Below are 26,342 nucleotides of genomic sequence, written 5' to 3'. Positions count from 1 at the left end.
GCCGGGGGACGGGACGGGACGGGACGGCGCGGCGGGAGGGCTGCTCGCACACCGCTGCTGAGTAGAAGGGCGAGGGGCGCTGGGGACGCACTGAGGAAGCCCAGCGAAGTGAAAAGCAGGATTTTATGATAATTTTTGCTGTGGTTTGTTGCCTAAACCCGAGGAGCAGCTCACCTACGCGCCCTCCAGCCCGCCTCTCACGGCGCGGCTGTTTCCTGCTGCCCCCCGGCCCCGCCCTTTGCTTTTGCTCATCTGACTTTCTGGTGGAGCTGTGTGGAGTCTCCCGGCAGCTGCGTGTACACGTCATTAACTGCATAAAATCCCTTAACGGATAACTTGCAGAATAGTTCCTAATTCGGTTTGTATAGATGGATAATTGTAACTTCTCTTTGCAGTTATTTTTTACTTTGCTGTTGTCCTACTGTGGCGGTGTGCTCTCCCTGGTTTGCCCCCCCCCCTCCCTCTCGGCTCCTGCCCGGACTTTATGACAATACAGAAATATTATGGGTAATGAAGTCATCCCATAAAATTCATTGTCTTGTAGAGTGACCACAAAATCCAGTCTACATGGTGATCGTCCACCGTGGCAAGATTTTACTGTATCTGACCTGGGACCAGCTAATGGATTGCCGGTAACATATATCAACAAGATGCAAGGTCTGCTGGTAGGCAAGTTTTCCTGCTAAATGAAGCAACTAGAAAAGTAGCAGATACCCACTATAAATGCAGAGTGGGGAATAAATAAGCTAATAGGCAACTGATATGTTTCCTTACGTATATTTACGTATGGACACAGACAATTTCATTAAAATCATGAAACTACATGTAGTTTCTCTGCAGAGATGAATCAGTCTGTGAGCAAATTGGGCAAAACAATAAAGGTAGATCATCTGTTACTACTGCATTTTTCTTTAGAAAAGCAGAAGACAATATATACTCCTTCAAACTCTATGAGGTGGGCTTCAGAGATGGTTAATTTTTCTCTCTCGCTGGTAAATCGCTGGTAAATCTCTTTTGTTTCTTTTACTAAACTCTGCTATTTCTTGTCTTCCTTCCTGTCTCCTCCAAACTAAGCTCTCCTTCCCCTTCCTTTAGGTCACAATCTGAGGGTATACTGAAATTTTCTTTCCCTTTGCATCCCACATTGAAAAGAGTATGCCAGTACCAGAAATTATGTCCTTCTTTGATATACGCTGCCTCCGGTCCTTAGGACTTATATTTTTGTCACAGAACGTTTCATTTCTCATGCTGCATTTAATTTTTTCTTATTTGATCTATAGAGGGTACAAGTGAAGAAAATACAGTCTAAAAAGGTGCAAACCACAGAAGAATGGCTAAGAAAGTACAGTTTAGAATCCTTACAATTGACATTAAAGCATCTGATAAATGAAGGCAATATTTTTTTGTAAGTGCAACACTGCCCTGTCTTTATGTCCTAATTTGTGTCATCTCTCAGTCCTAATTTGTGTGCGTCTCTGATGCTAATTATGTGTAGCATTACAGGAATTCGGGAAATGGTGTTGAAGAGATGGAGTTTACAGAAGAGACCGTTACTGATTTTGAGTCCAGACTTTCTGAGTAAGTATTCATCTTGTTTATGATTTTGGTCTGTAAGTGATTCTGTATCCCCGCACCCTGTGATTACAGGTACTGCCATAAATCTTATTTTTTTATCTCTGGGAACGTCAGAGTATCTCAGCATTGAATCCTTTTTTACTGAAGTTTAGGGTAGGTGATAATTGTATGTCACTATAGCTGAGGTTTTTTTATTTTTTTAATGAAGATGCCTATCAATCAGATTTTGAACTGCAGCAGCTCATTTTAGAAAGGCAGCTAGTGAATGGTTGGGTTTTCACAGGTAATACTGCATATTTGTGGGTTATGTTTACTGTAACTTTGATTAGCGTCAAGTCATGGATCTTGTCATGATATGTGGAAGTTAAAAGTTTTCTAGGTAAATTTTAAATGTATAAAATCAAAGAAACTTAACTTTAGGAAAGCATTTAATGAATAGGTTCAATAAGCTGTGTAGAGTAATAATGGTTTTGCTGGTCTTCACAATACTTGTTAGGCTGTTCTGAGGAGTGCCTCCACTTCAGTGTACCTCACTGTGTCAGTCACGAAGATCCAGAATCTCCAGAAGGTCCACCTGCAGTACTTGGGCCCCGCACAATCGAAGCAAACTCTTCTGCAAATCTGGTTTAAAAAAGAAGTAGCTTTTGTGTTGTGAAAAAGCGAAGAGGTTTTTCCCCCTTTAAAATGTTGATTTAAGCTGTCTGCCAAATTGTAAAATCTTTGCACGTGGTATTAAAAATAAGTTGGCTGAAGTAAAACAATTTTAGAGGACAGCAAGCACTTCGTATTACCTCAGGTTATACCTATTTTGAAATGAAGTTGTTGAAAGTTGCGCTGTGTTTAGTCTGGCATGTCAGTGAGCGGGCTGCCTTCATGAGTGTCTTAAGCCATAGTGCAGTTTGTATTAAATACATCTCCTGACAATAACCTGTGTCTGATGAACTGAACTCGGTTTTGCCTGAGCTTCTGTTCACATATGCATATGGTGAATACCCCTCTCCTCTCTCTGAACAGAATAAGCCAGCAACTGATTAGAAAACATTTCTATGATCCAGATTTTCAGACAGCTGCATATCTAATCAGTCAAACAGCTTTAGGAGAAGAAGTATTTAAATGGTTAACCCTGCAACCGGTAACTGTATGAGAACACTGAAAACAGTGTTTTTAAATCCTGTTTCTAAGTCTCCTGTTCAAGACAAATGCAACTGAAAAGTAAGGAACAAATGTTGATGTTAGAGTTTGTGTAACCAGAGAAGCTATAAAATAGTGGCGTATTACAGTATTTAGCCATTGTATACCATCTAGCTTCACTTCTTTTGTAATTGTTTTCAGGCTGTGCAGCCTCCCTCCGTGCTCTCGAAGCCTTGTTGGTTGCTGTCTGCTCAGAGCAGCTCCTTCCTTGAAAATATAGTTTCTGTCTCCTGCCTATTACCTGCCTGGAAACTCCTGTTCTACCTGCTCCCATCAGTCTTAGGGTTACTTAGTCAGGAAGACATTTTAAGGAGCTGCTTCAGTGGTGATGACCAGACTAATTGAGTGCTCTGTTAATTACTTTTCAATGTTGATCTGTCAGGTATATGTCATTTGCTTTCCTGGTTTATTGTTCCTGGAATGCAATTCACTGTATTCAAGACATAGTAAAAGAGGAGTTTTATAATTTACAGAGATGCATATTTTTGTAAGCTTTTTGTTAGCTTGTTTGTAAGTCATGTCATTGCTGTGACTCACTGAATATGTTGATTTGCATGCAATAAATTGCAGACAAATTGCTAAACCAGTTGCTACCTCGAAGTATGTGTCCTGCCACCTATCAGAAGAGCGCTGGTTTTGCAGCAAGAGTGGGTAACTCCCACGTGGAACAGCTCACGTACTGCCATAATTTACAGTCAAATGACATCTGACTGGCGTAGTGCAAAACAGACCCTCCTCTTCCATCCGCCCTGAGCCACTTTCTGTGCCCTTGTACCTCCTTCAGTGTTTTGAGGTATGAAGACAAACCATGTAGTAGTAATGATGATCTGTACTTCTCTCTTCCAGTGCAATAACCATTAGAAAACCTTTGAATTAAAACCTATTAGCATTGGTCTTCAGTAATCTTTTTTAAACCTGCATATATATAGCTGCTCTGTTTTTCATGTTTTCTCTGTGATTCCTTTGTGTAAGAAGCCATGCTGTCATCCCTGTTCATGATACAGAAGCATGCCTTTATTCAGTACAAGCTAATGCAGTGGTTTTATATATGATGCATTTGTATTCCTTGCCTTCAAATATTGCATAAACTGTCTCCTTTTCTAACAAGACCTAAGAGCTGATATAAGGGCATCTTCATTGTTGGTATTAAAAGTTGATTTGCTTCTTCCTGGAATTCCACCCTGATTTGGCAATGCAGTCTCACTGTTATCATTTCATTTGACCTGTAAATCAGTGTAGCATGCAAAGCAACCATGAATACAAAGGAAATGAGAACAGCGTAACTTGAAAAGCATTTTATATGACACATTCCAAGGCTGTGTTTTGAAGTATCTGTGTGCTTTCTTCCTTCCATGAGGAAACGGTGAAATACACAGAATCACAACAGAAATAAATACACAAAGTCACAAGAGAAAGGAAAGGAGTGAGAATACTTATGTATGCTAATGAAGAAATGTGAGATTTAATAAGAATCTGATCTCTCAGCTTTGCAGCTAGCTATCTGAAGAATATACTAGAAAACCTTGATTTTTCAGACTTTTTAGGAAGAAAAATATGTTTGAAGTATTAGATATTGTTGGGTTTAGAAACATTGTATCGTGATAGCATTAGGAAGGAAAAGCATGGTATGCATTTCTTATGTCCTGTCATTAACCGATGACAGGATGTCAGAAAAACAGAAAAAGCATAGTATAATCTCTACTAAATGTATATTTGTAACTTTCTTCTGTTGTTATATTATACAGAAATGTGTAATTGCATTGCTGTACAGAAAAAATGCCTTTACAAAAGACAAGCTATTGAAATGCATAGTGATGGTGCTTATTATCTTTGCCTAACAAAAAATCAGCAGGAGCCTACTGCCCAAATGATGTTAACTTAGTCCTAGCATAGAGTTGTTTGGGTTTTTTTCTGTATTTGGCATAAAAAATATACCTTTTGTCTAATAACAGGAATAAGGATCTGCATCTTCTTTTCCCTCCGGGCATGGACTTAGAGCATGACATGGGTAAGTTGATTTGCTGCTATATCCTTCTTTTCTAATGTAGCAAGGAATGTGAAGAATGTTGTATTATTGTAAAGTATTTAATATTGCATTTGAATGATGCGTACTTTGGGTATTAAATTACATCTGTTGTTGCGTTAATATTGTGTTGGCAAGTTTTTTTAAGGATGACTTCATTCCTTAGATATATTTGATATGTTTAGCATTTGATTATATGAAACAGAATTATTCTTAAATTTTGTTTCCCAAATTCAGATCACATGATTTCTCTTTTTGAAGCAAAAAATTCCAAGCACAGCAATGTATCATGTTTAGAGGAGAGTTCCATTATTTTCCTCTCTCCATTAATATCGCAAGACCTTCTGATTTAAATGCTTTTTAACATTTTCTGTCATCTCTCGCTTAAAATGTGAATACCATCACCATTGTAACTTCACTTCTCTCCACTCCGTTGTTTTAGACTCAATCCTTGTTACGAGGATGGTTGTTTTTGTAGTCACAAAGAGCTAAGTACCTTTAGTCAAAAGGTACTTACACCGTACAACAGATCTGTCCAGACTTTTTCGGGGTTGCAGAGGATCTGTGGTTTGGTACGCTGTCTGAACGAGTCTCGCCACCCTGAGTTCATATGCTTGTGTCACTGCATATCACTGGGCATCTAAAGGTGAATAAGTGCGCAAGGAGGTGTTCAAACACACAATGAACTTGGGCAACTCTACTAATTTGGGGCTTAGATATAGAATTTTTAATAAGTCAAATGAAGAGAGGACATTTTTATGCTCCAGTTATTTCAGCAAAATCCTGTCCTTGAGATAGATTTAAGAGAGAGCTTTGTCTCTTAAGTTCTTCTGCTGTTCTTCTGCCCTTAGGCACTGCAGAACATCCCATCCTGCCTATGACTCAAGCCAAACATCCGGCTGTCATTTTAACTCAGACCTCTGTCTAGCTCTTCATGCTTTGGTTATGTCTCTGTCAAAGGCTCCTCTCTGCATAGTGTCTTCCACACAATTAAAAACCCTCATTTGGGTTCCTATTACCTCACAGCTGGAGAATTGCTCCCGTTCTGTGGCCTGAGAATGCAGACCTATGGAGTTAATGGGACCTGCTAAATAGAGGGGCAAAGCCCCAGTCTCCTAATATCTATCTCCTGGGCCATGACCTAATACCGTTCTGTCATCCCAGGTCTGGTGCCTATAGAGCTACACGAGGACAAGACTGTCCCTTTGTGTACTGGAGACATGCATTGTCTTGTCTGTGTTACGGCCTGAGCCCTACTCACTCAATTAAAATTTATCTGTGGATCTATCAGCACATGGTTTGAAATCAGCTTGTGTAAACCTACTTTATTCCTCTACGAAACACTGTGATTACATTTCAGCATTGCTTTACAGTCTGGATGTGAGTGACATTTTGATAAGCCGACATAACATTTTGAAATGTGGACCTTCTCTATGTAAATAAACAGGCAAACTCTTTGCTGTTGTATTTTATGCAGTCATCTCCTAGAAGTGCAGGAAGTTTTGTTTATTTCTGTGCGCCTTTGTGAACTGTGAGTGGCTGTAGGAGAAAAAGTAGAAAAAGTAGAAAAGGGTATAGAGTTGTGATTCCAGACCAAAAGCAAGCTTAAACCTTAATGCAGCAGCTTTGCTTACTGTAACTTTAGCTTCAGTTTCTTTCAAAAAGACTCAGCAGGATGCAGTGAATAAAATATGGCCACCCCTCTTCTTCATCTAAGATATGAGAATAAGCATTAACAGGAGAGGTACAAAATGCTAGTTCTGAAAGCTCTTCTAAGGTGTCTCCTTCTGGCTCAAGTGGAACCCGAAGCCAAGTTACATTCTCTTTGCTGGTTTGTCACTCATCTGGAAATCTGAGAAGTACAGATTACCTTGACAGGTTCAAGATTCTGGTACTAATGCAGACTACAGGGACTTATATACATATATGATGTGCTAAAATATATTTGTTTAGGTGTCAGTCTGAGTTCTTGTCAGCACATGAATGTTAATTACATTTAAATTGCAAAGCCACCTATGAACTTGAGATATTTCTAACATGCCAACATTTTAAATTGTAGTCACTTATATAGAGATTTGGGAGTGTTTCTTTAGCATCTTAACTACTGCTTTGAGACCTAATTTTAGACACACCCATTTTAAAATCTTGGCTTTGATTTCTCATTGTTTAATGTGCAAAAGGATATGTGTGTTTTTTGAAGTGCTTTAAAATCTTAGGATCCAAGAACTTCTATAATTATTGATCATTTAATTCATTATTCACTTTGAATGCATTATTTAATAGTAAATCACCTTTTCCTGCTCTGCTGCGTACCAGTTAGTTTGCTGCCTTTGCTTCATTCATCTCGGAAACCAGAGAACAACTCACTCGTCTAAGCCTCTTTGAAAATACATGATTTGGTTGGGGAAGAAGATAGTAAAGTTAGGATGAAGCTGCTAAGTACTGCTGCCAAACAAGATTTTTGATCCTTCTCTTTATCTAAATTTAGATTCAAAACCGCAGGTAGGAGAATGTGTTTCCATTCCCTCTGCTGATAGATGAGATGGATCCTACCAAAGTTTAACACAACTGAGAGAGGTCCACTTTTAAACGTTAGCGTTAAGAATTTCTTTCCTGTTTTTCTTCAGTAAAGAACCCTTTTCTCCATACTTTTTAATAACAGTGTGAGATGTCTTAATAATCTAGCACAGTTTGTCTACAGAATGATGGTACCGGTGATATATTTGTGTTGTTTAGTGTCTTTGTCAATACTTTTACCAAGTAACAGTAAGAGATACCATTCTATTTAGAAGGGTCTAATGTGGAGAAAATAATTCATTTTTTCCTGAAAAGGAACGTAAATTATGTACAAATTAAGCCCTGCCCTTTTTTGGCTCCCAGCCCAGCCACCAGCTACAAAGGGGCAGGAACAGCAAAAGGGGCTGAGCACATGAGAACGTCTGTTTGTCTGAGAGGACCGGATGCCCTTGTGTCACTGATTGCCCAGCAGAGAAAAGTCTCACCATATTACGTGGACAGGAAGGACTGGGAGAACGCTGGCATCCAGGATTCTACTAAGGGTACTTAATACTTCTTTAGCTATTTTAAAAAACTTTAAATGTTTGACTCTAACTTTTTATGGGAAGTAATTTCTGCATTTCTAATACTTGAAATGACAGTAGGGGAGCTAAGAGCAACTCAAACCGCATGCACTGCTTAAGATGTAACTTGCGCTCATTGTGCAAAACACATTGATAAATCAGAACAGCCCCTATAAATTTAGAGAAACAAGGAAATTGTTTACATTCAAGAATTTGTTATTTTTTTTCCTAATTCCATGAAGCAGATTAAAATATCAGTGCTATTAGTGCTTTTTAAGAAAGACATTTCTAGCAAAATCTTCAAACTTTTTTGTACAACCTCCAGCTTACTTAGAATATAAGGAGATATTAATGGCAAGTATTGAAATATATGCCATTTTTCCAAGATGTCTTTTTATGGTATATGTGACAAGCTTGACTTTACTTCTCCTTACAGTGTGTAAAAAGGTGCTTTTTCAAAGAAGTCAAGGCAAAAGAATTTTATATGGCTTAAAAGTACTGTGTAGCATAATACAGAGATGCAAATTTAAATTTCCTTGATTGAACAGGAGAAGCATACTTGGTTTAGTTTTATTATATTAGTTCTAATTTAAATTTTGTTTTGAAAATGAGGATTATTTTTAATTTTTGAAATGTCAGGATATTCTTTAACATAAGGAGCCCATATTTTCTTCTGCATTATGCCACTCTGTTCATTGAATTTGGTGAGCTGACATTGGTGTTAAAACAGTGTAACAGCATGGAGAATCTGGTACTTACTTTCCCATGTCTTAAATCTGAAAAACAATGCATAAAATAATTTTTTGTAATTTTATGATATTTCTCTTAACTAGGCAACAGCAAAAGTAGTCTGTAACTTTGTGTACCGTGGACTGCACTTTCTGTTGCTTCTCTAGTATTTTTTGTCACCCTGGAAGTGATGCAGCTGCCAGTTACCAGTCATGCCCAGTTTCTGCATAATCTCTGCTCAACCCTGGTGTAAATGACTGAGAGCAAACTATGCTTAAGTGTCTGTGCCCAGCTGGTGGAAGGTGATGCACTCTCATGTGTGGGGATGTTGCTGTGAGGACCCACTCCAACTATGAGAAAACCGTAATAATCTGGAGGAACTGGATGTATATTCCTATATTATACTGGCAGGCACCCAGTTGGGCTCTTGCTTTACAGTGACTTTATTCGTATGCGTTTATTCTGGATTTCTATTTGGGGACATAAGAGCCTGGATCCTAATGTGCAAATGCCATGCAAGGAATCAGGTCAATAGGGGCTGTCTGTGGGGAAAATTAACTTGACTGATTTCTTGGAGCACATTGTGATCTGGAATATGTGTCATTTTAATTGCAGAATATAAGGGAATTTCTAAAGAAAAGTGATTATTGTAGAATAAACTCAATTTTAACACAGAACAAAGAGTACAGAAGGGTAACTCCTGCGGAATTGCTTATCACAGAATGATATTCTCTGCAGCTTTCCCACACAGATGAACCCACAGGGCAGATGGCTTATGCTTTCTGTTCCTTGTCAGTTTAGCTACTGTATATGAATGCCCTTATGAGGACAATAAGGACAAAAGTTACTAAGTACTGGACAGAAAACTAAATATATTTAGTATATAACCAGAAAAGATTTAAGTGGTAACAAATCTTCATCATTACTGACAAACTGTGACCCAACTGTGAAATAAAGTTAATTGTAAAAGCAGAATCAATCCTTTCTTATATTTCTTATCTATTTTTTTCCTGACTAGTAGGCTAACAATGCTATTTGGCATTAATATATCAGAAGTGAGTGAGTTTTCAGGGATAAAATGTTTGATATACCAAATATTCAAAAATGTAATCATACCTGTTAAGGTTAGGTCATTACAATGGCTCTAAAATCTAGTAATTTCTCATCATTTCTACATAATATGAAACTTGAGGCTATTCCAATGTTCCAAAACATTGGAATATTGAAGCATTCAGACTCGTTACTTGTACATAGAAAACCCATCACCAAAATTATGAATTTATACACTTTAAACATGTTAAAATAATGAAAGCATATAGGAAAAAATAGTATAATCACAAAAGGAGCATTGCAACGTGAAATTTACTGAAAGTACCCAGACCTCAGAGTATTATGCAGGAATTTTCAAGAGTTCTTCTGTCTTGTAGCCGTGATGCAAGAAGGATCTTCAGAAGAGCTCCACAGCAGCCAACTGTGTGAGAGCAAAGTAAATGAACATGCTGGGCCACTGGTTAACGGAGGCAGAAGGACGGTGGTGACAGGAGGTGGAGGCTACCTGGGATACCATCTGGGATGTGCTCTTGTCAGGTCAGGAATTGCTGTTGTTCTGTTTGATGTACAGAAACCTAAATGGGAAATTCCAAACGGAGCAGATTTTTTCAAGGTATGTTGAAATGATACATTTAACAGCAGTGAAAAAAAGTTGTGTGCATTAGCAAGGCTTCCTCTTAAGGATTTTTGGTAAAAGCATTAACTGGAATGTCTTTAAGTACAATAAGAAGTCATTGGTAAAGGTCCTCAAATGTATAAGTACCTAATGAAGAGGCAGCAAACGGGATTCCAAGTGGTCAGTTCTCTCAGTGTTACCAGTGAAGTTCTGAAGAGTCATGTGTTGGGAGGTGCCATTGAACACATTCATAGCTCACCTAGCCGACGGAGGGAACAATGAAGTGACAAAGTTTACTGCTATGGGAAATAATTTCAAGTAAAAAGGTGACAGAAAGACGGGGCAATAAAAGTGATCACAAATGTAGAATGACTACCAGACAGAGAATGATTGAGGAAACGCAGAGTTTCCAGTCTGGAAAAGAGATTACTTGGGAGCAGGAGAGCTCCCACTGTGGATGCTATGGAGACAGACAAGGAAGGATTGACTGTCCTTTCCAGTACAAGAAGGAAGGGCCATCAGGTGAAATGAGGAGTTGTGAGCTCAATACAAATAAAAAGTTGTTATTTTTTAATGGAGTGGGTAAAAGGCATGTACAAAGTCTTGCAAAAACCTTACTTCCACTGGAGATCACTAAATAGGTAAGCTAAATTAGGCTCAATAAAACTTCTGAATGAATATACTTGGAGACTGGAAAAGCATTCTGGAGGAAAGTGTCACATATACCTCCCCTGTTCCTGCTCTTCCCAGGGCACCCATTTATAAGCACTGATTCCTTTTGATTCTTAACAATTCAAGAAATTCATTATGCCTGCAAAAGAGGTGGAATAAGAGAGACTGCAAATATTTAATGGCTCACAGCCATCTGTGGAGGACAACATGCCCCCTGGTTGGGAGGTATGGGGACCACCAGCTTCTCACAGCTGCTTTGTCCATCAGCTTTGGGTTCTGGGTACACAGGGGGTACTGGCAGTTTGTGTGTGCTCCCTTTGTCTTGCACAAGGTCTAGCTGGACATTGGGTATCATTCAGCTGACCTTTTCTAAGAACTCTTGAACACCACCAATCGAACTAGAAAGTTGATGGCAAAGCTGAAAATGATCACAGGATCCTTGTTCCAGGAGCTACTGAGGTGATGACAGATTTTCTCCTTTGGACTGAATTGCAGTGTGGAACAGATGTAAGGGGTGGCAAAGGGGATGGACCATACTGTGAAGTGGGCAGATAGCGAGCTAAGCAGACTTTTTGTCTGACTCAGGATGGTTGTTCTTTTGTTCAGTTTCATAAACAGCTTTTACAGAATATGGGGGAGAGTGAGAAAGTGTTATTGAGGAACCAGTCAAAAATGATAGGCTTGATTTGTTAATGATATAAATCCACATAATTTGATTTAAGTTGGTGGATTGATGGCAGTTTACATCTTCTAAAGGAGACTCAAGAGATCTGACAATCAATCTGAGAACAGGGCTTTTTATATGAAGTATAGCTGAATTACCTATGAAATGGAACTATGGAGTCCTAGTAAATAAAATAATAAGTCACTTCAGAGCCTTGATTGGTGATTTGGAGATTGCTAATGTTGTTTATACTGGTTAGCTACTTTAGTATTTGATTGAAGGTAAGAAGTGTAAGTCAGACATATTTGTGAAATACTTTGGCAACCTCAGAAGAAAAAAGTTGAGAGTTGAAAACTGATTAGTTTACCTCTTAATATTGCCTCCAGCCATTTCTTTTGTGATTATCTCTCAAGTTTCATTACAGTAAATGAAATAATCTCAAATATTTTGAAATATTATAATTCTGAAAAGTGTTATATTTTTATTGGCATCTGTATGCATGTGGAGTATTATTCACATAGTATTGCCTGGTGTACAAAAATGCAATATAATATTCAAAGCACAGCATAGCATTTCATACTAGATATAGTGCCTGTGTATTTAATATAGTACAGTATTCAGCACTATATAGCATTTCATAAAATGTGATTGGAATACACTAATGTATACTAATACAGTGTCAAATGCATATAATGTGTACTCTTAATCTTGTACAAAACGGTAATTAAATTTATCATTCAGTAAACCTTAGCTGGGCAAAGAGACATTTGTCCAGATTGCACAAATCAGATCTCAAGGTGCGAACAGAAACGGAGTTCTCTTATTTGGTTATTCCACGGCAAACAGCTGAACCCTTCCTGCTGTGATTCTCCAGCCCTTAAGTACGTGCTGCTCCCATTCAAGTCAAACAAGTTTTGCCAGCCTGCAGGTTGAAGGACTAAGTGTGAAAATATGTATTATAATGGAAGCTAACAAGAGTCATATTTGTTTTGCAACAAAATACTAACAAAAATCTTAGTCATGGATATTTCTCCATGTTTATGTTTTGTTTAATGCTAGTTAAGTATTGTGAAAAATAGATCAGAATCACTTCACATTTTCATTAATAGCCATATAGATACTAATTCTGTAGAGAATGTAATGAGCTCTATTAGTCTTTTCTCATTTTATAGGGTGATGTGAGGGATTATGATGCAGTGTTCAAAGCGTGTGAAGGAGTTGACTGTGTTTTTCATGCAGCTGCATGTGGAATGTCAGGATTAGAACAAGCAAGTACAATTTTACTAATGTTTTCTTTCTTTATTCCTGTGGAAGCAAAAACTTGTCTGCATGTAGCAAAGAATACAAGTATAGGAACGTATAATGTATGTCAGACAGAAGTTAGTTATAAAGGTCAGGTCATCCATACAGGCAACAAGAGAGGTATTCCTAAAATAATAAATGTCAAAGCATGCAACTAATGTACTACACAAAGTGCTCTAGAAAAATGAGATCATAGATTTAAGATCTCAGATAAGGAGGCCTATTCTTTTTCTCTAATCTGAAGAAGTGGGACAATATTGCTCTAGAATTAATGTTGATGCATTTTCTTCTTCTGAACTCATAGTCATGAGGATACAGACTAGGAACTCAATATAGTTACACTAAATAACAGTGATATTCACAGAGGGTGTTACCAAAAAAAATCATGAAACGACTAATTTATTTCTAGGAACAAGACAGATTGCCACTGGAACAAGAATTTGTAAAACCTTTCAGGGAGTATAACCTCTGTTTGTAAAGCCTGATTGTATATCATGGATTATCTGGGGTGTGACAAAAAAAAGGTGAAGCATTATAATTTCGTTTCAGATGCATTTTATCTTTCATTTTTCAACTTTATGTATTCATACACTGAACAATACAATAAAAATGAGAACTGCTAGGAGTCACTGTATGTCAGAAGAACAGAGAACTAACACATACATCACAAAAAGACCACAGCTCTTCTGGATCTGGCAATTGTAACAATTGTATTGTGAATGTGACTTACTCCATTAATTAGGTATTGTGCAAACTCTATTTCTAGATTCAAAAGAAAGACCAGATAGAATCCATCAATGTCGGAGGCACAAAAATAATAATTGATGGTATGTACCTTGATGTTCTTTCTATGCATCTGATCCAAACCGTGAATTAAAAAACTCTCAATTGGGTGTTTCCTGTGTTGATTTGGCAGTAAAATGAGGCTCTTCTCTCCCTCCTTTCAGAGTACGATGTAAAGCCAGGTGTTCAGGTCCCATTAAAACTGGTAGGAGATCTGCCACTGATTTGAATTGGGGATAGGTTTTCAACCTGGACTTCATTCCTTGGCAGACCAACTTAAGCTCTCCTCCATGTACTGGTTATCTTTCTCTTTATGTAACGGAGAAGTATTATCCTCTTTCCTCATAGAAATAACATGAGAGATACTGTACTGTTTGTTGTGTTGCAAACATTTGGTAACAGGAGTCGTAGATGTCCTAAGTATATTTAGCTATTATTTTATCACCTTAATATAGAAAATCTTCTTTCTGATCATCTATCAAAATGTCATCTCTTTTTATTATATACTGAGTTTTTACTACTGTCTCTGGAAATTATTAGTAGATTTCTTTCTGCATATTCTGTTTTAGAAAGAACATTTCAAAGTTCTCTGTAAATACCAAAGCTGCTTATTCTTTGTTTTTCCCTCAAAATCTAAAGAGCAAAAAAGATCAAAAAGCAAAATGGCAAAAGCAGTTTTAATTTAGACCCATTTTCAGGCTGCCTGTGGATTACCGTGGATTATTACTGAAAAAAGTATGAATAATTAGAGTGACATGGTAGGCAAGTAAAACTCTGAATGACTTAGAGGGAAGAGGTTGCCACATATTCCCTTCTTCTTACTCCGACCTCTGAACCCACATAAATATGTCATGTCAAATTTCCATAGGCTCCCAACAAAGCAAGAGTCTTGGGAGAAGCATGAGCTTGTTAATCTACATTTTAATAATGGATACTATTATTTTATTTTGTTCCAAATATTTGCAACATGGTAATTACATTCATTATTTTCAAAATGAGCCATTGAGCCAACTGGACTGACTGCTCTGGAGATTCTAAAAATTCCTGACTTTGAATATTAATTCACTTAAACTTTAGAAGCATTGTTAGATCAAAAGAAAATGTACGTTATTCAAGTTAGGCATGATACATATGCAGCAGAATTTAGTCACAATATTTTACCACCTGACTGGAACCTGTAATTAAGACTTTGTTTTGTAAAGAATAATAATTGCATTTGTATTTAAGGTACTATTGATTATGCACTAATAGCATGTGTTTCCTGCTAACATGCCCTTTGTCACTTATTAACAGATTGAGACAAATACAGTTTTGCCACACCAGAGAGAGAGCACATTTTCTTATATGACCTCACTTATCTGCACAGGCATCGGTGAGACTGCGGTGAAAGAAGCGGTAACCGCTCACTGCTGAAAAAGGGCAAAAAGGCAGCTCTCCACAGCACTGCCCCTACAGAAAGAAGCAGAGAGTTTTCAGTACTATTTGATCACAACAATTGTTCTTACTCATCTCCTTTTTATTCAGTTTGTAAAATCAACATGTTTTAGAAATGTTTCTGAAGTAAAGGAGGAAATTTCCCCCCCCAAGATAATTCCTCTGTGCAGCTGATGACTACAGTCCAGTGGTGATATGGTAGTTGCAGGTACCTAATCTTAAAACTTTTGGTGACCACAATACATAATACTTACATAGCAGATATTTGGGCCAAAAAAATCCAGTTAATGTTAAAGTTGTACTTTTTCTATAAGCGTAACTTTTGTTTTCAAAAAGAGAAGCTGCGGGTTCATGTGTTGTTTCTCACTCTATTTTTGTTTTAAAATAATTTATTTTGTATATCGTTGTAGTCTGCAAACAAAGAAATATCCCTAGACTGATATATACCAGTACAGTGAATGTGGTATTTGGAGGAAATCCTATTGAAGAGGGAGATGAAGAAACGGTGCCATATTTTCCACTGGAAAAGGTACTTTGTTCATGTGATAGCATGGCATTTACTGTGCTCTAAAGGGTAGATTACGTGAAGGCTGTTCTGAGAGCAGAAGCTGTTTTACTATCGATAGCATCAAATTCCATGAAATTCTTTTTCATTCGTAAAAATTCACTCATGATCAATAAAGAAATACTCAAACCATAGTGGCTTTAATCTGCTATAACTAGACAGATGTAAGATGATGAAATATCTAAAAATGACTAAGAAAAGTGGAATGTGACATTTAACAAGAATATTTTAAGAGGAAAGGCTTTCAGGGGACCATCCACTATGTAAATACCGAGTATCATGGCCCCTGTGAGCCTTTGTATTGAACTATATTGTTAAATACCAAATCCTACATCTTTATCACACACATTTTTGCTTCTTTGAGGTTCCTAAACCTTGCTGCAGGCCAGGCAGTAGTTACAGTCAGCTCAGGGCTCCTCTGAAATACCATTTCCTTCTTTACTGTGAACATTTAGAAAATATGTTCTGGCTGAACCCTGAAGCCCAGTGCGTTCTGGCCGCTCTTCCCATTTGTTCTTTCCTGCTCCCGGCACACTCCCTGCAGCTAAAAGCTGTCATTTTAGAACGTGCATCCTGTGTCCAGGATTCCTACACAGGAGACCTCCCGAGGCACTGAGTTGGATGTGTCAGTTTGTGACAGCACCTCAGATTCTGAGAAAGCATTTCAGGAATTTGCCATTACTTGCAAACGTCTGAGCCCCTAATCATACGTTTTCTCTGGTGGCAATGGTATAATAGCCAGCAGCAGAGGGCGGTGGGGCATGGAGGGAGGTGGAGCAGGTGGATGAAGCCACCTGAGAGTGGAAAAATTTCCTTGGTAGGATTTTTAGGTATATTTTTCAATATAAAGTATGGCAATACAAAATTCGACAGATACATAAATAGCCTCACTAAACAAGCATGTGCTAACTGTGTCCAGAATCCTTAGTTTAAATAGACTTGGGTGCAATTTTTAGAGAAAATAGTAAAAGATACCATTGGGACAAAATTATTTATAACTTCCCACATAGCTTCAATAAGAAATGGAAACATTTTTAGGAAAGTCTGAATTTTTAATTTCATATACAACTTACTGTTCTAAAAAACTTTTTCCATTTCAAAATGGATGTTTTTTCAAAATAAAATTATCTGACCCACCAGAACATTTGGCTTGATATTAATTATTTCAGTACATCCAGCACAAAAAGTGAGTAAAGTCAATACTAGTGGACTTAAATTCGCTCTGAATCTAAACTTGTGCAGCTAAAATGCAAGTCTGATAAGTTTCTTTGTCATAAACAAAGTTATGGTTTTTACTATGTCTTGTTGTTATTTCTAGTTTGGTTTTACTGCTCTGGTGTCTACAAACTGGGTAGATTAAACAGTTATCAGATATAAACAGTAAGTTTGCCTTTACAGATGCAATAACGTGATTAAAATGTTGATCATATTCTGCCTTTCTTTATAGCAATTTAATCATTATTCTAGAACAAAGGCAATTGCAGACCAAATGGTTCTTGCTGCTAATGGAACTTTACTCAAAGGTATGTATAAAACGTTTGGGTTTTTCCTATCATTAGTAGTGCTAATAGTTATTCCATTCTCTGGTTTCTCATTTATCAATAAATAGTATACTTTAAATTAGTTGAAAAAAGGATTATTTTGTTTCCACTCCTCCCTTTGGTGGATTATTAATTATTTTATGTGTATAGCCAGATGGATATGAAATTATATGCAAATAATAGACGGGAGAATTCAGAAAATTTAACCTTACTTCTTTACTTCTTCAAATCATCTTAAAAGTTTACCACTTTTACAATAGATAGGGTATTTGTGCTTTTATTCCGCATTCAGTCTATCACTTCAGTATTCTCTGATAATACCAGTCTCTAAGCACTGTCCAGTAGGTCATTCTCATAATCCCCAAAGTCTCACAGGTGTCTGGATAGAATAATTGCAGTTTTGGCAATATCACGGTCATGTTGACTTACACAGTCACACATGCGTGAAGAGCTGCAGCTAAAATTCTGTCTGTATGTAGCAAGAGAGATATTTATCTTTGCCTTTACATACTGTGATTCTGTGATTCCTACTGATTTCTCTGAACTGAAAAGTTGGCCAACGTAAATTCGGTGGGGATTCAATTTTAGCATTACTACTGAGCTAATGCCTACCACCTGTTAACACTTGCTAGCCTGAAAGGTGTAATTGTGCCTGTTCTCAGGAGTCGGAAGAGTCTACTTACTAATTCACATGTAGAGTTTAAAGCAGTAATTTTGATTTAAAGTATTCCAACTCATTTGAAAGCCTCTGTTTAAGAGACCTCTTCTATTCCTTTGTGATGCCATTGAGCTGCAAGCAAGCAAGGTGTCTAAACATAGCAAATGGAATGATCTTCTTCTGGTAGTGCACGTGTCTACAGTGGTGGACAATGTGTATGTTACAAACATATCTATAATAAATAGCAAAAGTCAATCAAGTACGTGGCATATCTGTAGGAAAATTTTATTTGTCCTGGCCTATTCAAGCTGCTCTATGGTCAGAGGGATTCAGTTTTTCAGGCTGCCAAGATAGGGTCTTTGACTACTACTGAATTCAATTTTATACGGAAATGAAAACAAGTTCGTAGGAAGCGGAGTCACATTGACTGGTCAGGCTGATCCTTTACTTTCACAATGTAAAACCCAGACAATATATGCCAGCCATATCAAAGCTATCTGAAAACCCCATTTTGTTCTCTCTCCAAGGAGGTGAGAAGCTCCATACCTGTGTGCTTCGCCCACCAGGCATCTATGGACCAGAAGAGCCGCGCCACCTGCCACGAGTCGCCGTACGTGTTCTGTAGTCAGCTCTGGAGGACACTGCAGTAGTTGTAAGGGCATAGCACAAGTGCAAGTATCATGATTGCAGTTCTTAACGATTCCTCCAGGAAGACTGTTGGGAAAGCTTGGTGACAGGTCATATGATGCAAGAAAACAAGTAGCATGACATGAGCACTGCAGAAATGGCAAGAATCGAGCTGCACATTTAAGTGAAAAGAAAAAGCTGCAAGACTGAAATGTCACGGTAGAACTAGGTTTGCATCCCTGATATTGTCTTTCAAATATGCACTTTAATTTCAGCCAAACAGTATAATGTCACCATATTTTACCACTGTGTATGAGTGCAACAGTCCTTGATCTATGAAACCACCAGCTTTTTTTTTTTCTTGTGACGCATTTCTTGTGCTGTAGTTATACACAAATAGAGCAAATTCTAAGTATTCAGGCTGAGCTAAAATGAATATGCTATACTGCATAATAAAGGGACAACATAGTTATTTAATGTTTTCTGTTTCTACAGGTAAATATCCAGCGGAGACTATTTAACTTCAAATTTGGGAATCACAAAGTTCAGATGAACTGGGTTCACATAGGAAATCTAGTACAAGCTCACTTACTAGCTGCTGAGGCTCTCACTTCTGAGAAGCGTTATGTAGCTGTAAGTAAACACTATAAATGCTGTGTCCCAGTAGCTTTAGCTCTCTAATAGGTTAAATTTTTGATGTTTTGAGATCGAAGGTTCTCCAGAAGGTCATGTGTTAAATTCTCAGAAATGGTATGTGGCTCCACAAACACATTGTGGAGTACCACAGTGCAATAGATTCTGATAATATTTTGATGCTAATTTTTTCTCTATTAAATACATAATTTCCTCTTTGATTTGAAGAAACAGTATTTTTAACTGGATTAATATATGCACATATCTACCTATTCTGTTACTCTCCTGAAAATAGATTCTGATTCTAGATCACAGAATCACAGAATGGGTTGGGTTGGAAGGGATCTTAAAGATCATCTAGTCCAACTCCCCCCACCCTGGGCAGGGATACCTCCCACCAGAGCAGGTTGCTCCAAGCTCCGTCCAATGGCCTTGAACCCCTCCAGGGATGGGGCAGCCACATCTTCTCTGGGCAGCCTGGGCCAGCGTCTCACCACTCGCACAGCAAAGAAGTTCTTCCCCAGATCTCATCTCAATATCCCCTCTTTCAGTGTCAAACCCTTCCCCCTTGTCCTTTGGTCTCCCCTCCCTGATCACGAGTCCTTCCCGAGCTTTCCTGGAGCCCTTTTAGGGATTGGAAGGGGCTCTAAGGTCTCCTCGGAGCCTTCTCTTCTCCAGGCTGAACCCCCCCAACTCTTTCAGCCTCCCCCTCACAGTGGAGGGGCTCCAGCCCTCCCAGCATCTCCGTGGCCTCCTCTGGCCCTGCTTCAACAGGTCTGTGTCCTTCTGCTGTTGGTGGCCCCAGAGCTGGAGGCAGCACTGGGCGGGGGGGGGGTTCTCCAGAGTGGAGCAGAGGGGCAGAATCACCCCCCTTGCTCTGCTGGCCACGCTGCTGGGGATGCAGCCCAGGGTGCAGGGGGCTTTCTGGGCTGCCAGCAGACATTGCTGCCTCCTGTTGAGCTTCTCATGCACCAACACCCCCGAGTCCTCCTCAGGGCTGTTCTCCTGCCATTCTCAACCTATATTTTGGGTTGGGATTGCCCTGACCCATGTGCAGGACCTTGCACTTGGCCTGGTTGAACTTCATGAGATTCCCCCGGGCCTACCTCTCCAGCCTGTCCAGGTCCTTCTGGATGCCATCCCTTCCCTCCAGAGTGTTGACAGCTCCGCACAGCTTGGTGTCATCAGCAAACTTACTGAGGATGCATTCTGTCCCACTGTCCATGTCGCTGACAAAGATGTTGAACAGCACTGGTCCCAGTACTGACCCCTGAGGAACGGCACTCGTCACTGGTTGCCACGTGGACATGGAGCTGTTGACCACCACTTTTTGAGTGTGACCATCCAGCCAGTTCCTTATCCGCCAAGTTGTCCAACCATGCTATCCTACATCCAACCAATGTAATGCAACCATGCCATCCTACGTACCGTGTTTTTCTAATTGTTTTTCTCTGCTACTTTAACAGAGTGGTCAAGCGTATTACATCCATGATGGTGAAAACGTGGTATTTTCTGAATGGATCGTCCCTTTGGTATGTACTGCGTGCACGTTTAGCTCTAATGCACTGTACGGACCCTAATCATACCAGTAACTAAAAGACCATACTAAGTAAGTGAAATTCAGTGCACATTCATTACTGAATTATTTAACATTGAAGTCAGTTCCTGCATTATGTTCTTTCTCCCTGCATTTCCCAAAGTTCTGCTGGCATTAAGGGAAGTTCTGGGTATGTGTAACTACTCTTATTGTTTTGAGAGAATTTAGCTGAGAGGTTCAGAACCTGCCACAGAACAGAAGCATTTCTATAAAGCAAGCTTTATAGCTTGCACAAGAAGTGCACAAGAAGTTCTGCTGTTAGTGTCTGGCAGAGCTTTTAATTTCTTTGTTCTGCCATCAACTGCAGCGCAAAAGGGAAGGCCTTTTAGAATCGTATCTTAAGAGCTAAAGAGGGAACTTTGTATTTTAATAAATGTCAGGCTGGGATTTTAGGAACATGCTAAAGATTTGATACTGCAATGCCAACACTGGAAAGACTTTCAGGAAACTGACTGTAGTGGAATGATGGGCCTGTATCTAAGTGTAGTTGAGATCCAGTCTTGGTCACTTGCCCTTTCCATGCAGTAGCATTTTTCCACTTTCATGCTTTATTGACACCCTCAATTTGATACAAATTCTGTTATTCTTTCCCTTCGTACCCCTTCTAGTTTGAAAAATTAGGCTACAGGAAACCCTGGATACATATTCCTGTTCTTCTGGTTCATATAGCAGGTAAAAATAATAAAATACATACTTAATTATTGCACTGTTTTGTTTTGGTTTAATTTGTTTTCTGTTCCTATAAAGCTACGTAATGGTTTTATAAAATTCAGGGAGCCAAACTGTAGGAGTTACATAACATTATTCTAATTAATCTAACAGTTGTTTATGCTATTTGGCATTAATTACACCAGATAAACTTTGAAGGCTATTCATAAACTGAGTCTATCATGTACTTTATGAATTAAACACTGCTTTCTACCATCTTAATTGCATCCTCGGATGTCAGTGGGAATTACAGGATGTGCAATGTCAGTATTATCTCAGGTTATTGTTATCCAGCTGTCTCATTAAGTCACTTTCTGTTTCACAGCCACTGTGATGGAATATCTGCACCTGATACTAAAGCCAGTTTTCAGCTTTACACCTTTCTTGACAAGGAATGAGGTAAATATATAGAAAGAGGGGATGATTATGTATTTCTGACCAAAATTCTCATTATGTGATATACCCTTTGGATGCAGACAGGAGTGTCTGCATTAGAGCTCTGTTTTCTGCTCAGGGCATAGTCCATTCAGGGCTTACGCAGTCATTTTGTAGCCTGATTTTTCTGTGCCATCCTGGCCATCCTTTATAAAATCATCAGAAATTAAACCTTAATTGAAGATTAGATGATCCAGAGAAACATCCTAGAGGTGCAAGACAGAATGACTGATGTGGAGCTGGCGCAGAGGAAAACAAGCCCTTCGTCCTTTCCAGCAAGCTGCCCTAAAGGAAGGTGGTCCAAGAGTACAGAGCAAGGGCCTTGGGTGAAAGTGGAAGCAGTTATCATTATACCAGGCTGGCCAATAATTAGAAAGTCTGCTGAAAATTATTCTAAATTGGAATGAAAGGTCAATTTTCTGCAAAAAAAACCCCTACCTTCTGGACAAATTCATGTTGATATAACTTAACTTATGGTTTTGTACAGTATTATAATTTATAATATAAGCCAAAATGCTTTAACTAGTCTATCACCTAGTCTCTTACTGTATTGCAGCGTGTAACATAATAGGACACTGAAGGTACTGAATGGACCTCATTAACTTCTGCTGTAGCTTTTCAGTTATTCCGCAATTTATCTGTTTTTATGCTTACATCTACATTAGTTCTACCTCTAAAGCAGAAATCAGAAATCATTGCTTAAGCATTTCCCCAGGTAACGTGCAGTCAGGGCTGGAGGATATAACTCTCCAAAAGTGCTGTTTTTCATTCCTTTCTGCAAAGTTGAGAGGCCACAGCTCGCTCCTCCAGCACATCCATCCAGTTCACTGCGCATTCCTCTGTTCGGAGCCAGTCTGAGGGAAGGTTGCTGGTCTGGTGTATGGGGTTTCATTAGTTCATTATCTGACATTCACAAGGGAGAAATCAGTGTCATAAACTCCTCGTGCACCCAGTCCCCCAAGCTCTGGGTCTTTACCTGTCAGCTACATCAGCTCATTCTGTGAGCTCTGGAGAGCATCCAACTCCCAAGATTTATATAGTTTTGTGTGTCTATCTTTATTCATGTTTTAAATTCCATTGTACTATCATAGTTGATGTATTTTCATGCAAGGTCTAGAAAATAAGATATTAAAGTCACTTTCATAACTGTCCTTTGGATTTTAGGTGTGGAATGTTACTGTAACTCACACTTTCCGAATAGACAAAGCACGAAATCAACTTGGTTACAAACCAAAGAAATTCTCATTCGCTGATTCTGTGGATCACTATCTGAAAACAAGACCTACTTGCCAAAAGGATCACACATTCCTTAAAATGGTGGTTGCTTTCAGCATTTTGCTAAGTTTGATCATTCTTTCCTTCTTCTAAAGTCAAATAACTACCCACCTGTACCAGAAGACCTAATTTTGTTTCTGAGTATTAATGATCTGGTCATAGTACATTCCTCAGCCACTCTGGACTCTATTCGTACTGTTATGATGACATTTCTCTATCTCAAAAACACACAACCCCCCCCAAAACAATCAAAAAAACCTGCCACAAAAGTGAAAACACAGGATACATCAGGAAATGTTCCCAAAGGACAATGCAGTGTCACAAAATCAAAGGAGCTTATCACTAACATGTGCAGGAATGGTTTCAATGGATCTTCATTAATGGATTGCTTCATGCTGAGAATTATTTTCTAAAAATGATAATTCAGGAGGGAGGGCAAGAAATTGGAAGAAGAGGAATCATTGTAGTATAACCAGTGCTATAAAAAGTCCAGCAGCTCCAAGGAAGAAAGGGTTGACTAAATAATTCCTCTGATGACACCACTGCTACAGCTGCTGTGTGTTAGTATGAGGAATTATGAAGCCCTGGGAAACAGTAAAACAAAATATGAAAGTAAATATATATAAATAACAGGTGGTGAGAAAACTGGAAGTAATTTTTATGTAAAATAGTTTTAATGTTCAAAAGCTTTGTAAAAATGTAATAAATAACATTATGTGTGTTTGTAAGTCAAATAATATCCTTTCAATACAATAATAAATAATATCTGAAGCAAATACTGTTTTTAAGGAGCCTGTGGGAAGGGGGAGGGAGGGCACAGAAGACCCTGGAGTCCAGCAGGCTGTTGGTGCTGCCTTACCACATAGGGGAAGCCGAGTCACGCTACCGGTGACCCTGTTCCAGGGCTGGCTCGCTGCTTGCTCTGCATGTTGCCATTTTGGGGTGCCAAGCACCAAGACTTCTCGCTTTTCCCCTATCTCAACACTTAAATTAGTTGCTTCTGAGTGGATTGTGCAACCTGAGCCACACACGCTACACGTGTGCTACCTGCATGCATGGCATGTGTAGCCAGCTGAATTTCCATAACGTTTCTAGGGCGAGGATTTCCTCAGGGACCGACTTTGCCCTCACCGGGGAGCAGCTCCCTCTCCTGTACCCCACACAGATCCGGGGAGATGGACTTGCTAGAGTGGGTCGTGGAACGAGTGCCGGAAAAGCTCTGCCATCTGATTATCTCCACTCTGTATTTGTCTATTTGCATTTTGCCTTTGTGTTAGCATTTTACAGAATTTTTTAAGACTAGTAAGTTTATGGGGGCTCTCTCACTGTATGTTTAAATTTACAGGGTGCACAGGACAGCTTACAGCAATCCTACAAGAATAGAACTTCATATGTAAAGGACAGGATACAGTGACAGCAAAATGTGTGAGCAACCACAACTACCACTGCAGCTTATGCGAGCAAAGAATTGTTTCGCTCCAATTATTTTTTTTATTTTCTTTAAACAAATAGTTCTATGTGCAGTGAAAGCAGTAAAGCCTGCTCTCACAGATTTGCATTTGGAGCTTGTCCTCATCCATTACAAATTGAGCTCACGCTACAGATCTTCCCTTAGCACTGCACAGCCCTCTCTCCTACTCCTGGGTGCCCATTGTCAGGAAACTGAAAGAAACTCAGTATACGCGAGACTCTGTCCGAGTTTGATTACAACCAGTTCTGTTCACAATTCAGCGACGTGGAGGTGCGGTTGACGGACAGACCAGATCGGCAAGCGCTGCAGTAGGTACTGTGTAAGCCTTGTTTCCCTAGAAATGCAGAATAGAGAACCACAAGTATACTGTTACTTCCCAGTGTCAGCATTTTAACTGTATGCAAACGTTTAATTTGCTTTTAAATTAGTTATTTATGAGTCTTTCATATGTGGCTTTTATTAGACTGATAGCTCAGGACTACATTCCGGATTGCACCAACACTTTTCAGGAGCAGCGTCGGGCAGTCACCCACAGCCCGGTGAGAAGTGCAGGCTGTGGCCTTTTTTTGGATGCTTCTCAGCAAGGACGAACTGAGGAATTTGCTGGGTTTGTGGCTGCAAGTCCCTGTGGAGCCCCACCATTCCAGTCCTGTAATGCCATACCTCTGATTTGTTGTTTCAGGTAAGATGCCTTTTACATCACTGTTAGTACTGATCAATACTAACTGGCTTTGATCAATTGATTTGTCAATACTGCAAATCCAGTATTTGAAGTTTTAAGACAACTATTAGCACCAGTTTGGGGTAGCCAGCTGTCTCCTTTCTGTCAGTCCTTACCGAGTCTTAGTTTAAGCCGGCTATTTGAGTTACTTTTGCTCTAACATAATTGCAAGTGTGTCTTTAAATGATTAAAATTTAATATGAATATTCAGACATGGCACAGCTATAACAGAAGAGGTAAACGTGTTCAAAGGTTAATTTTTGCATGGAAAGGGTAACTCTGAAATTCTGCCGCTCCTGACCTTTTTCACATCCTCCCAGGCAAGAGCATCCACAGAACAGAACAGAACAGAGACTGTCTGCCGGCTCAGGAGGCCAGGGATTTTAGTGCCTATTTTTTTATGATTATGTTTCCTCTTTGGGGATTCCTGCTGTTTTGCTCTGCATCTCTCTGAGCCGTGTCCCACCACCACTATCCCAACTGGTAATCAAGAGATGGTCTGTTTTTCCTGAACAGCCTGTTCAACAGGTACCTCAGTGTGGAGGGAGCCCCAACCATCGACAGGATGCACTTGTGCAGAGCTCCTAGCTATGTGAAGACACACGGAGGTAAGAGCCACGGTAGGATGCTGTGAGATGCCAAGGGATGCTGTGGGAATCCAGGAACGCCATGGGATGCTGTGGGGTCCCAAATACGCTGTGGGATGAGCCGAATCCGAGGCATGCTGTGGGATATGCAATATCCCAGGAGGACTGTGGGATTCCAAAGATGCCGCAAGATGAGTGAGACCCTGGGAGAGCTGCGGTGGGATGCCAGAGATGCTGCGGGACGAGTGAGAGACCCCAGGGATGCTCCGGGACTCCAAGGAGCCCGGTGCAGCCCACGTAAGGAGGAAGCGGCGGGGCGGGGGCGGCGGCGGGGAGCGCCCGGCCGGGACAGGTCTCCGGCGGTGAGGCCCCGGGGGCGGCGGGGGTCGCGGAGCGGCGGGCTCC

The 26,342-nt window shown here is 39.5% G+C and overlaps 2 protein-coding genes and 1 long non-coding RNA gene across 18 annotated transcripts in view; 2 read left to right on the top strand and 1 right to left on the bottom strand.

Annotated features, from left to right (window-relative positions):
• Window positions 1–543: 543 nt before the first annotated feature.
• On the top strand, window positions 544–23,934 carry LOC106893431 (putative short-chain dehydrogenase/reductase family 42E member 2). 14 transcript variants are annotated; one of them, XM_014951382.1, is made up of 16 exons: window positions 544–632; window positions 1,281–1,405; window positions 1,504–3,559; window positions 4,719–4,774; window positions 7,670–7,848; window positions 10,026–10,261; window positions 12,773–12,868; window positions 13,669–13,729; window positions 15,530–15,648; window positions 17,132–17,207; window positions 18,411–18,493; window positions 19,006–19,143; window positions 20,610–20,675; window positions 21,349–21,412; window positions 21,774–21,847; window positions 23,048–23,934. In XM_014951382.1, the coding sequence occupies exons 5-16, from the start codon at window positions 7,719–7,721 to the stop codon at window positions 23,249–23,251; spliced, it is 1,347 nt and encodes a 448-aa protein (XP_014806868.1). In that variant the 5' UTR covers window positions 544–632; window positions 1,281–1,405; window positions 1,504–3,559; window positions 4,719–4,774; window positions 7,670–7,718; the 3' UTR covers window positions 23,252–23,934. The 14 variants fall into 14 exon arrangements, with proteins under 14 accessions (XP_014806868.1, XP_014806865.1, XP_014806867.1 ...); XM_014951379.1 differs by having other exon boundaries at window positions 544–665; XM_014951381.1 differs by having other exon boundaries at window positions 544–665; window positions 1,496–3,559.
• Window positions 23,935–24,626: 692 nt separating this feature from the next.
• LOC106893433 overlaps window positions 24,627–26,342 on the bottom strand; it is a 3,613-nt gene continuing 1,897 nt past the window's right edge. The window contains exon 2 of the long non-coding RNA XR_001413072.1: window positions 24,627–24,963. This is a non-coding gene — a long non-coding RNA (uncharacterized LOC106893433). The remainder of the gene's footprint in view (window positions 24,964–26,342) is intronic.
• LOC106893430 (putative short-chain dehydrogenase/reductase family 42E member 2) overlaps window positions 24,848–26,342 on the top strand; it is a 14,181-nt gene continuing 12,686 nt past the window's right edge. The window contains exons 1-3 of one of the 3 annotated variants that reach the window (XM_014951372.1): window positions 24,848–24,941; window positions 25,093–25,311; window positions 25,867–25,958. The gene's annotated coding sequence lies outside the window, so the exon portion shown is untranslated. Of the gene's footprint in view, window positions 25,312–25,866; window positions 25,959–26,342 lie in introns of all 3 variants that reach the window. The other 2 variants (XM_014951373.1, XM_014951371.1) reach the window with 2 other exon arrangements.

The sequence above is a fragment of the Calidris pugnax genome, unplaced genomic scaffold (assembly GCF_001431845.1).
Source record: "Calidris pugnax isolate Ruff unplaced genomic scaffold, ASM143184v1 scaffold198, whole genome shotgun sequence".
Classification (NCBI taxonomy): Eukaryota; Metazoa; Chordata; class Aves; order Charadriiformes; family Scolopacidae; genus Calidris; species Calidris pugnax.
This window is presented reverse-complemented; position numbering and strand designations above follow the sequence as displayed.

Excerpts from the sequence above, each read along its gene's own strand:
- LOC106893431 (XM_014951382.1), top strand. The coding sequence starts at position 7,719 with ATGAGAACGTCTGTTTGTCTGAGAGGACCGGATGCCCTTGTGTCACTG. Across the intron at positions 10,262-12,772 it reads ACGGAGCAGATTTTTTCAAG|GGTGATGTGAGGGATTATGA; the intron begins GTATGTTGAAAT and ends CTCATTTTATAG. Across the intron at positions 21,848-23,047 it reads CTTTCTTGACAAGGAATGAG|GTGTGGAATGTTACTGTAAC; the intron begins GTAAATATATAG and ends TTTGGATTTTAG.